At 44.6% G+C, this 11,934-nt stretch overlaps 1 protein-coding gene across 1 annotated transcript; it reads left to right on the forward strand.

Moving 5' to 3' along the window:
- The first annotated feature begins 1,677 nt into the window (after nucleotides 1-1,677).
- Nucleotides 1,678-8,633, forward strand: LOC139285599 (histone H3-like centromeric protein A). The gene is made up of 4 exons (XM_070906189.1): nucleotides 1,678-1,795; nucleotides 2,083-2,204; nucleotides 4,085-4,157; nucleotides 8,503-8,633. Exons 1-4 carry the CDS (start codon nucleotides 1,678-1,680, stop codon nucleotides 8,631-8,633), a joined length of 444 nt encoding a protein of 147 aa, XP_070762290.1.
- The last annotated feature ends 3,301 nt before the right edge of the window (nucleotides 8,634-11,934 follow it).

Below are 11,934 nucleotides of genomic sequence, written 5' to 3' on the forward strand. Positions count from 1 at the left end.
TGAACTGTGCACTTCTGACTGTTACTGACTTAAAGATTACAATAATTCACCAGTGCAATACATATATATACATACATATACATCGTTATATTTTTTACTTTAATTTTTTACTTAAATATTGTAAATATGTATATTTTTTATTTTCTATTTGTTATTTTTATATTTGTACATACTTTTAGTTGCTACTTTCTACTCTTGAATGGGAGCACCAGTACTGTACAATTTCCCCCCGGGGATCAATAAAGTAATTCTGATCTGATCTGATCTGATCTGAAAAAACACCACTGTCACCACAACCCCAGCTTTTATTTTGAAAGTAGAAGGAAGGGTCTAACAGGATGACCCTTCATGTCCAGGTCACAGGTCAGTTTGAGTTTGAGCGCTGGGGGGGTTAGACTACCAGCTTTGATCATTATGAGCATGAGAATCCCTGGTGCTGTTGAAAACAGTGACACGATTACCCTTCATGCTCAAATGATCTGTTATGTTCATGCACACAAATCTGATTCTCTTTGCGCTTACAAATCCTGTATGTATGTGCTGTCAAAGGTTGACTTGCAGACTGAGAAAAGCTCAAATTTATTTTCTGCTCTCACATCTTTTGTCGTTAATATACATTCATAATAAACTAACCTCTTAGTAATATTCCAGGTGTGGGTTATTGTTAATTCTCAGTATATTCCCCTCCCACTCATTAATTTCTCAGAACCCCAAGATGATGCTTTCAAAATAATGTATGTTTATTCAACAGATAAACATTGATAAGTAATGTAACAGATGTAATGTACATAGGGCCTCTAGCTGAAGCTAATTTGCAACCCCTCCACATGTCTTGTTTTGCCAGACCTACATTCCAAAAACCCATATTCAGTATATGGACAGCATCATAGACTGTTTTACATTCCCTGAGGCTTTTTCAAGTCGATACATACCCATATAAATATTGAAAGGGTTAATGATCGCTGTAAACATTCCTCTAAATATGCTTTAGGAAGTGATCTCTTCATGGCCCCGGGACACAAGGAACTATCATAGTGACCAATAACTGTTACAATTTACATATGGGCAAGTGAGTGTTGTCAAGGTCCACATTTGGTTTTAACTTAAAATACCACATAAGTATATTACATATTTTATTTACATGATGGTACCTCAGTAAACATTTTCCTAATAGCTTCATGGTCTCAATCACTAGTCTTCAGCATGATGTTCATTTTGGAAATGGTCCCATTTAGAGTAAAATAGATGATACAGCAGGGTATACTTTAGGGCATGGCTACCTTGTGATTTACAAGTTGCCACCATGGCGGCCTGTCAATCAGGATAGAGATGTTTGGTTGTACTAAAAGACACTCTAGGAGTCAGCTGTTCATGTTTTCGGGTAAATACATTTACAAGCTAACATTGTTAGCAGCTACTTCGCACAGTGTAGCCAGGAACCAGATGCAGTCTCAGGATGAGAGATTTAGATTAAATCATCTCTGGTGTCTGTATTTCTTAGGTATTACCAGCAAATAAGAAGAATTAATGGAATAAAATGTACCCATTTCCTATAAAGACATCACTTTATGTTTTGCTTTTTGATTGATAAAGCATGTAATGTCCTCAATCTTTCACAGTCAGACCTTGGCAGCAGTATTTTTCCCTCTTCTCGTCCTGACCTGTGTGTTGGAGGCCATGCGTCATGATTCATCTGCCAGCCGCCGGAAGGCAAAAACCCCTCAATGTCGCCCCCCACAGCCGGCCCGAGGGACCTCTGCTTCAACACCCCGGTCAAGACGGAGCCGAGTTTCAAGTGAGAGGGACTGAAGACATTTGAGTTAATGATTATGTTCCAGTCATAGAAATAAATCACTGCTTTTGTCAAAACTAAATATAAGGAAAAAAAAACAAAAAACAAGTTAGGCCATTTAACAAAACTATTATTTACAACCATACTCTAAAAGCCAAAACTAAATAAAATATTAAATATTCCCTCTGGTGAAGTAGAACATTTGACCTGTTTGTCATCTTCATTCCTGTAGAGGAAAACCTACCTGTCCTGCCATCACAGCAAACAGTCAAACACTATCTGTTATCCAGGGCAGCCTCCTGTATCTCCCAAGAAGAGAAGGTTTCGACCAGGAACCAAGGCCTTAATGGAGATCCGCAGGTACCAGAAGAGCACTGATCTTCTGCTCAGGAAGGGACCCTTCTCTCGCCTGGTGAGTCAAACAGCAGCAAACCATGGGGAGAATATGATAGCAGTACCTGTATGTCTTCACCCCCTTTCACACATGCAGCTTCATCCAATCATCTGGAAGAAGCGTGAACAGGAGCAAGACTCGGTATTGAAAAGACGATGTGGCAAATTGCTCCCTTGGAGATATTCTTAGCAATTTCCCTTGAAAAGTGAGTTTTATGGGTGCCCACAATGACAGTCCTCTGTCTGTCTGACTGTGGACCTTTGTTGCATGTCTGTCTCCTTCTCTCCTGTCATCTCTGTACTGTCAGAATGACAAATGAGGGCATGAAAATGGGCAAAATGTATATGCACACTCAGGGCTCTACGCTTACATTTATTGTAAATAAAGAAATGTAGGGGCACAGATGAAAATTATGGGGTACAGTTTTGTTTGTTTTTTAAGGAAAAAACAGCATGTCTTTTTTTTTTTTTAAAACATAGAGTACGTGTAAGACACAAGCTCAGCTGACAGAACCATAGACTGTATATAAAGATGGACGACATGACAGCTCCCCAAAAGTGAAGCCAAATCATCTCAATCACCCCCCTGCTGGCTGGTTGCAGGATAGGTCATAAACCCCATCCCTCATTGTCACCTCCTTTGGTAATAGAGAGCCAATGAAGGGAAGCTAAAATTGGTGTGATATGATAAAATGTTTTAGTTTTAGTTAAGATCCTAGCTGCAGCATTCTGATCTTGGGCTGAACAATTAATCGAAATTTTATCAAAATCGCAATATGACAAAGTGCAATATGCAAATCACACAAGTTTGCAATTTTTTGATAAAGGTAAAATGTGTCTCAATATACCATTTATAAATGAAGCACTGAGGTGCTACAGTGATGCCCCAGCCTACAAATAATCAAAATCTCCAGATGTATGGTAACATGCTTGTTTGATACAGACACACCATCGTAAAATGTTCAAGTTTTTTCAGTGAAAATGTCAAAATTACCATTCCCTCTAAATCGTGACTCATATCGCAATATCTGTCAAGATTATCACAATATGATTTTCTTCGCATATCGTTCAGCCCTATTCTGAACTATTTGAAGCCTTTTAGTACCTGCACGTGGCACACCTGACGACAAGACATTATAACAATCAAGTCTGAATGAAACAAAGGCATGAATTAGGATCTCTGCAAAATTTTTGCTTTGTTGCATAGGTGGAAAAAGCCATCTTGACGATTTATTTTTGTTTTATGAGAGTTACTGTTACTTGATTATATCATATATATGTATGTATTTATATTAATTTGACACTAGCAGCTGTTTGCACTCGTAAACGTCATGTCACGATGAAAGCAGTTGAACTGGATGTAGCCTACATTCAACAATAAAAACAAGTAATATCAAGGTCAAATGTTATTATGGAATGTGGTTAGAACAGCACCTTACAAGGCACAACACAAAGTTTGGTCGGGCATTTGATCATTTTGAATATTTAATACAACAGGAACACTTACATTTGTAGAGTTCTGCTCCCGCCATGGTCCAGCTGTGTGCCATGCCTCTTTTGTACTTCAAGGGATGCACCTGTGCATCCTCGCTCATTGCTCCTCTGGCAAGCCCCCTCTCTCCTCGAGAGGCATTTCAGGAATTGACATCCTTCAAGATGCCACACTGAGATCAATTTCCAGTTCATAGGGAGGATGACGGAGGAGAGAGGAGACGAGGAGGCACAAAATGGAGACATGAGAAGAGCTCCTAATGTCAAACAATCTGCTTTCAGGCAGCCACAGAAAGAAAGCCAGTTAACAAAACTAAAGTAAGCTGAAGTAAGCCTACTGTACATCCCATCATTACCTCACACAGGTAAGGGACCAGAGACAATTGATGGTTCCTCCTCTTGCTTCAGGTTCGTGAGGTATGCCAGAATGTTTCCAGAGAGGCTCTCCGGTGGCAGGTCTACGCTCTTCTGGCACTTGCAGGAGGTAAGCAGCTGCATCCACCGCCAAAGTAACATGCCGTCATTCTCGGCAATTCAAAGGTTTCAGTGGACAAATGGAGTGTTTACAGCATACTCAAAACACCTCAGACATGATTCAGACTGGTGAAAAGTGTTCTTGAGCAAAAGTTGACAAGTTAATAAAGCTGCCTTATTTTTTTTCCTTTTTTGGGTTGCTTGGGGGCAGTGGACCAACCTGTGAAAAAAATATTGCTATTATAGAAGTCACTAAGGGGAGCTTGTTAGCAAACAATTGCCCAACATTATCACGGCTCCTGATGGCCCAGGCACATCTGGATGGTGGCGGTAAAAGTCTTGGATGAGGGTTTTATCCACAATGTAGGAGGCAGGAACCCATTGTCTCTCCTCTGGACCGTAACCCTCCCAGTCCACCAGGAATTGCCTGCCTCTGCCTCTGTTGCGGACCGCCAGGAGCTTTTTGACGGTGTAAACCGGACCGGCATCGACCATCCGGGGGGGTGGAGGGGGTTTGGTTGCGGGAACCATTGGACTGGTTTTGATGGGCTTCACCCTGCCCACATAGAAGGTGGGATGGACCCTCAGGTAGCAAGGAAGGCGGAGACGCACCGAAGCAGGGTTTATGACCTTGGTGATGGGGAATGGACCCACGAATCGGGGCCCCAGCTTCCTGGACGTGACGTGGAGGGGTAGATCGCGGGTGGAGAGCCAGACCCTCTGGCCCGGCTGGTACTCGGGAGCCAGTCTCCTACGGCGATCTGCAGCATTCTTCATCCGGTCGCGGCTGCGTAACAGGATCCGGCAGGTGGATTCCCACACACGGTGACATCTGCGGACCAGGGCGTGGGCCGCCGGAACCACCACCTCCTTTTCGGTCTCAGCGAAGACAGGTGGTTGATAGCCATACACAGTGGAAGGGAGAGATGCCGGTGGCCGCCATGGGAAGGGAGTTGTGGGCGTACTTGACCCAGGTAAGATGTTTGCTCCAGGAGGCGGGGTTTTAGGACACCAGGCAGCGCAGGCAGGTCTCCAGGACTTGGTTCAGTCGCTCCGTCTGACCATTAGACTCCGGGTGAAATCCGGAAGAGAGGTTGACCGTGGCCCCAATGAGGTCGCAGAACTCCTTCCAACAACACCTAGACACGAACCACGGTCCAAAACAATGTCCCTGGGAAATCCATGAACACGAAACACATGGTGACACAATTTCTGCCGTCTCCTTAGCAGATGGCAGCTTGGGCAAGGCAATGAAATTAGTCATCTTGGAAAAACGATCCACCACCGTAAGTACAGTGGTGTTACCTTCAGACGGAGGGAGTCCCGTTACAAAGTCCACCGATATATCGGCCCAGGGACGGCTGGGAACGGGAAGTGGCTGGAGGAGACCTGCCCGCACCTTGGAGGAAAACTTGCTCCGAGCACACCTCCACATACTCCCTGACGGCCTCTTCCATCGCCGGCCACCAGAAACGTTGGCGAATGAAGAAGACCGTCCGCTTAACACAAGGATGACAGGTAAGCAGCGAGGTGTGAGCCCAATGAACCACCTGGGAACACTTATCCACCGGCACAAACAAGCGATTGGGAGAACAATCGCCCGGGGGCGGGTTCATACCATTGGCTTGATTTACCTCGGATACTATGCGCCAGGAAACTGCCCCAACCACACGGTTAAGTGGCAGGATGGATTCTGGTTCCTTGGCAACAGGCTCAGGATTGAACAGCCGGGAGAGGGCGTCCGGTTTAATGTTCTGGGACCCCGGCCTCTAAGAAAGAGCAAAGTTAAAGCGGTTAAAGAACAGCGACCAGTGGGCTTGCCTAGAATTGAGTCTCTTGGCACTACGAATATACTGGAGATTTTTATGATCTGTCCACACGATGAACGGCTGCTGTGCCCCCTCCAGCCAGTGACGCCATTCCTCCAGCACCACTTTGACTGCCAGCAGCTCACGATAACCCACATCATAGTTTCGCTCTGCCTTGGGCAGCTTCCTGGATAGGAACGCACATGCGCTACAATGAAGCCCAGAAACGACACTGACTCGGCATGAAAATCGCACTTCTTGGCCTTGACATACAGCCTGTGCTCCAACAACCATGACAATACCTGGCGAACATGAGTAATATGGGTCTCCTCATCCGGCGAGTAAACCAGAATGTCATCCAGGTATAAATAAACGAAATGGTCAAGAAAGTCTCTCAATACATCATTAACTAGGTTTTGAAATACTGCCGGAGTGACCCGTTGGTGTGTTGAATCCTGTCTTCCACTCATCCCCCTCTCTGATGCGGACAAGGTAGTAGGCGTTTCGGAGGTCGAGTTTGGTGAAGATCTTGGCCGACTGTAACTGCTCAAACGCCGAGGACATGAGCGGGAGAGGGTACCGGTTCTTTACGGTAATGTCATTAAGGGGAGCATAGTCAATACAGGGTCTCAACGGCCTGTCCTTTTTCCGCACAAAGAAGAAACCAGCTCCCACCAGTGACGAGGACGGTCGAATAAGACCCGCTTTTAGGGAGGTCTCGATGTAATCCTCCATAGCCCTCCTCTCTGGTCCCGAGATGGAGTAGAGACGCCCCCTGCGTAAGGTGGCACCTGGAATGAGGTCAATGGGACAGTCATAGGGTCTGTGAGGAGGAAGAGATGTGGCCTTATCTTTGCTAAAGACCTCTCCTAGGTCATAGTAACTGGCAGGAACACTGGATAGGTCGGGAGCCTGAGCGGGTTCTGGAGGGGGAGACCCAACAACACTCTCCAGAGAACCGACCCAGTGTCACCCTCCTCTCAGGCCGCAGACAGCTAAGTTTACAGCTCTCTCCCTACCCCATGATGGAGCCAGTGTTCCAATCTACATGGGGATTGTGTTTGCACAGCCGCGGGAAACCTAAAACTAACAATTGGAGAGCAGAATCAAAAAGATGGAAACTTAACTGTTCATGGTGACCATCAATGTTTATCAGTTCGGTCTTATGCATGACATGAAATAAGGTTTTGCCGTCAAGTGCGCTTGCCTCAAGAGGGCAAGGTAATAGCTCTGATCTTAATCCCAGTTCTTTAGCAAGACCCCAAGCCATCAGGCTTTCATCCGCCCCTGAGTCAATAAAAACCTTCTTGGTCCATGTGGTGCCGTTGTGTGTGAATAATACCTTAGTGGGAGTCCGAGGTGGGAATTTTGCAGGCAGACGACTCACCAGTGGCCTCCTGTAGGTGTCGCTGTCGCTCCTCGGAGGTGATCTTGGTCCGCCCCAGCTGCATGGGCTCCACACCGGAAGCAGGAAGAGCAGACCGGAGACGAACAGGCGGGTAGTTTCCCCGCGATGAGTGCCCCTCGTGGCGATGGTGGCTAACTGCGGAGGCCATCCTTTAGCTGGTCCGGTCCCGCAGTCGACTGTCCACTCTAATGGCCATGGCAATAACAGAGTCCAGATCTTGTGGTAGGTCTAGAGGGGCTAGATGGTCTTGAATGAGGTCAGACAGTCCTTCAGTAAAAGCGTCAAATAACGCTGGGTCGTTCCAACCGCTGTCTGCAGCTATAGTGCAGAACTCAACAGCATAGTCAGACACAGGGCGGTTGTCTTGTACTAACCTCTTCAGGGCTCGGGCTGCCTCCCATCCGGGTGTGGTGTGGTTGAAGATTTTGTCTATCTATGAACAGCTCCGGCAAGTTGCACACTGGGGATTCCTGAGTTAACTGACAAAGTTAACAGAAAATCCCTCCAGAAAAGTGGAGGAACAAAACTGGTAAAACCAAGACAGCAAAGTGAACAAAATGACAAGAACACTGAAACCACTCACACAGGGACTAACAGGCAATCTTGACGTGGTATCACGGCTGGTTATCATGACACTGAGGACATGACGAACTGGCACAAGACAAAGGGAGACTATTTAAACATGAGGTGAGTGAACACAGGTGGAAACAATCAGGGCAGTACTGACAATCACAAAGGCGGGAAACACGAGGGCAAGTAAAGTAAAGTAGTAAAGTAAAGTGATCTGAAACGAGAGGAAACACAGTTACTACAAAATAAAACAGGAAATGACAAGACAGCATGACTAAACGAGACAAAAACTGTAACTTAACTTAACGTAAATGACGAGACATGACATAAACAAGCTAAATTCACTGAAAATGTACATAGTTTCTACAGTGAATGTAACTAAGAACTTGTTTTGGTTTTTGACAAACTCTCGGAAAGATTGTGGGGAAAAGACAATTATCTTGTCATCACAATGAATTATAGAAAACAATGCCCTGGGTTTGGTATTTTAATACAAATTGTTCATCAGAAATAAAGTGTGTAATTTCTTTGACCGAACTTCAACAGTTTTTAATCCTCGTCCTCCCAGGCTGCAGAGGCGTTTCTTGTCATGTTATTCTCAGATGCCAGTCTGTGTGCCATCCACGCCAAGCGGGTCACTGTGTTCCCCCGTGACATTCAGCTGGCCAGGAGGATCCGCGGGGTGGATAACCTCTAAAAACACCGCAGTACAGGGTGGACACGCGAATACCAGCAAAAGGAATGACATTCTGACATCCTTTACACTTCAGTCTGTTCTGATTCAATTCAATTCAATTCAATTTTATTTATATAGCGCCAAATCACAACAAAAGTCATCTCATGACACTTTACAAATAGAGCAGGTCTAGACCAACTCTTTATGATGTTATTACAGAGACCCAACAGTTCCCACTATGAGCAAGCACTTTGGCGACAGTGGCAGGGAAAAACTTCCTTTTAAGAGGCAGAAACCTCGAGCCGAACCAGACTCTAGGTGGGCGGTCATCTGCTTTGACTGGTTGGGTTTGAGAGAGAGAGAGGGAGAGAGAGAGAGAGAGACATAGAGAGGGAGGGAGAAAGAGAGAGGGGGAGAGACAGACAGACAGACAGAAAGAGACAGAGAGAGAGAGATAGACGTAGAGACACAGATAGACAGACCGACAGACCAACAGACAGACAGGCAGAGATGTATGGCAGCACTAGCAGTAGAAATAGCAGCTATAATTATAATAATACTGGAAATATGACTGATAATAGTAGTTACAGCTGTAATAATAGCTGAGATTAATAATAGCAATAACAGCTTTAATAGTAACAGAACTACAACTAAACATAATAACTGTAGTGATGAGAGTCAGGCAGGCCCATGGCAGCAGCACCCAGGCATACCAGGACCACGATCCAAAGTAACCTGCGAGACAAGACAGCACAAAGAAATTCCGGGGAAGATTTAAAGTTAGTAACGTGCATTGGACTGTGATGAATGTGCAAAGATGAAGAGGGAGAGGAGGAAAGCTCAATGCATCATGGGAAGTCCCCCAGCAGTCTAGGCCTATAGCAGCATAACTAGGGGCTGGTCCAGGCAGGCCTGAGCCAGCCCTAACTATAAGCGTCATCAAAAAGCAAGGTTTTAAGCCTACTCTTAAATGTAGAGAGTGTGTCTGCCTCCCGGACCCAAACAGATAGCTGAAAGCTCTGGCTCCTGTTCTGCTTTTGGAGACTCTAGGAACCACAAGCAACCCTGCATTCTGGGAGCGCAGTGCTCTAGTGGGGTACTATGAGCTCTTTAAGATATGATGGTGCCTGACCAGTAAGAGCTTTGTAAGTCAGGAGAAGGATTTTAAACTCTATTCTAGATTTTACAGGGAGCCAGTGCAGCAAAGCTAACACAGGAGAAATATGATCTCTTTTCCTGGTTCCTGTCAGTACACGTGCCGCAGCGTTCTGGATCAGCTGGAGAGTCCTCAGGGACTTATTGGGACAGCCTGATAATAAGGAATTGCAATAATCCAGCCTAGACGTGACAAATGCATGGACAAATTTTTCTTCATCTGTTTGAGACAGGACCTTCCTGATTTTTGCAATGTTACGGAGGTGAAAGAAGGCAGTCCTTGAAGTTTGTTTTACGTGGGAGTTAAAGGACATGTCCTGATCAAAGACAACTCCGAGATTCCTCACGGTGGCGCTGGAGGCCAGGGCAATGCCATCTAGGGTAACAATATCCTTAGATACTGTGTTTCTGAGGTGTTCAGGGCCAAGAACAATAACTTCTGTCTTGTCTGAGTTCAACATCAGATAATTACAGGTCATCCAGGTCTTTATGTCCTTAAGGCATGCTTGGAGGTTGGCTAACTGATGAGGTTCTTCTGGCTTGATCGATAAATATAGCTGGGTATCATCCACATAGCAATGAAAATGTATGGAGTGTTTTCTAATGATATCTCCTAAAGGAAGCATATATAAGGTGAATAGTATTGGTCCAAGCACAGAACCTTGTGGAACTCCATGACTGACTTTGGCAAACATGGAGGATTCATCGTGAACATGTACAAACTGAGATCGATCTGATAAATACGACTTAAACCAGCTTAGTGCGGTTCCTTTGATGCCAATTAAATGTTCCAGTGTCTGTAATAGGATATGATAGTCAATGGTGTTGAATGCAGAACTAAGATCTAACAAAACAAGTATAGAGACAAGTCCTTTGTCTGATGCAGTTAGAAGGTCATTTGTAACTTTCACCAGTGCTGTTTCTGTGCTGTGATGCGCTCTGAAACTTGACTGAAAGTCCTCAAGCAACTTATTGTCATGTAGAAAATCACACAGCTGGTTGGCGACTGCTTTCTCAAGAATCTTGGAGAGAAAGGGAAGGTTAGATATAGGTCTATAGTTGGCTAAAACCTCTGGATCAAGAGTGGGCTTTTTAAGAAGAGGTTTAATTACAGCAACTTTAAAGGACTGTGGTACGTAGCCTGTTAATAAAGACAGATTGATCATGTCTAGTAAAGAAGTGCTGACTAAAGGTAAAACCTCTTTGAGCAGCCAGGTTGGGATGGGGTCTAAGAGACAAGTTGATGGCTTAGATGAAGAGATAGTTTTAGTAATTTGGTGAAGGTCAATGGGAGAAAAGCAATCTAAATATACATCAGGTTTTACAGCTATTTCTGAGATTCCTGTGTTTGAAGGTAAGGTACCACCTGAAGACAGGAGGTGATCAATTCTGTCTCTAATAGTTAGAATTTTATCATTAAAGAAGCTCATGAAGTCATTACTGCTGAGGGTTATAGGAATACATGGCTCAATAGAGCTGTGACTCTCTGTCAGCCTGGCTACAGTGCTGAAGAGAAACCTGGGGTTGTTCTTGTTCTCTTCTATTAATGTTGAGTAATAGGCTGCTCTGGCTTTACAGAGGGCCTTCCTATAAGTTCTAAGACTATCTTGCCAAATTAAACGTGATTCCTCTAGTTTGGTGGAGCGCCATTTCCTTTCAAGTTTCTGCACTGTTTGCTTTAATTTGCGGGTTTGGGTGTTATACCATGGAGCTGACTTTCTTTGTTTTATTATCTTCTTTTTAAGAGGGGCAATAGAGTCAAGTGTCAATCGCATTGAGCCTGCAGCACTGTCAACAACATTGTCTATTTGAGAGGGACGAAGGTTAGCATAGGAGTCCTCAGTTGTATTGAGACATGGCATTGAATTTAATGCCGATGGAATCACTTCCTTAAATTTAGCTACAGCACTATCAGATAGATATCTGGTGTAGACTTTTTTGCCTAATGGCGTGTAGTCCAGTAATAGGAATTCAAAAGTTATTAAATAATGGTCCGATAACAAAGGATTCTGTGGAAAGACAGTTGGATGTTCAATTTCAAGTCCATATGTCAGAACCAGGTCGAGGGTGTGATTAAAACAGTGAGTGGGTTTCTGTACCCTCTGACAGAAGCCAATCGAATCCAATAAAGAGGTAAATGCAGTACCAAGGCTATCCTTATCAACAT

The sequence above is a fragment of the Enoplosus armatus genome, chromosome 5 (assembly GCF_043641665.1).
Source record: "Enoplosus armatus isolate fEnoArm2 chromosome 5, fEnoArm2.hap1, whole genome shotgun sequence".
Lineage (NCBI taxonomy): Eukaryota > Metazoa > Chordata > Actinopteri > Centrarchiformes > Enoplosidae > Enoplosus > Enoplosus armatus.

Excerpts from the sequence above, each read along its gene's own strand:
- LOC139285599 (XM_070906189.1), top strand. The coding sequence starts at position 1,678 with ATGCGTCATGATTCATCTGCCAGCCGCCGGAAGGCAAAAACCCCTCAA. Across the intron at positions 2,205-4,084 it reads AGGGACCCTTCTCTCGCCTG|GTTCGTGAGGTATGCCAGAA; the intron begins GTGAGTCAAACA and ends CTCTTGCTTCAG. Across the intron at positions 4,158-8,502 it reads CGCTCTTCTGGCACTTGCAG|AGGCTGCAGAGGCGTTTCTT; the intron begins GAGGTAAGCAGC and ends CCTCGTCCTCCC.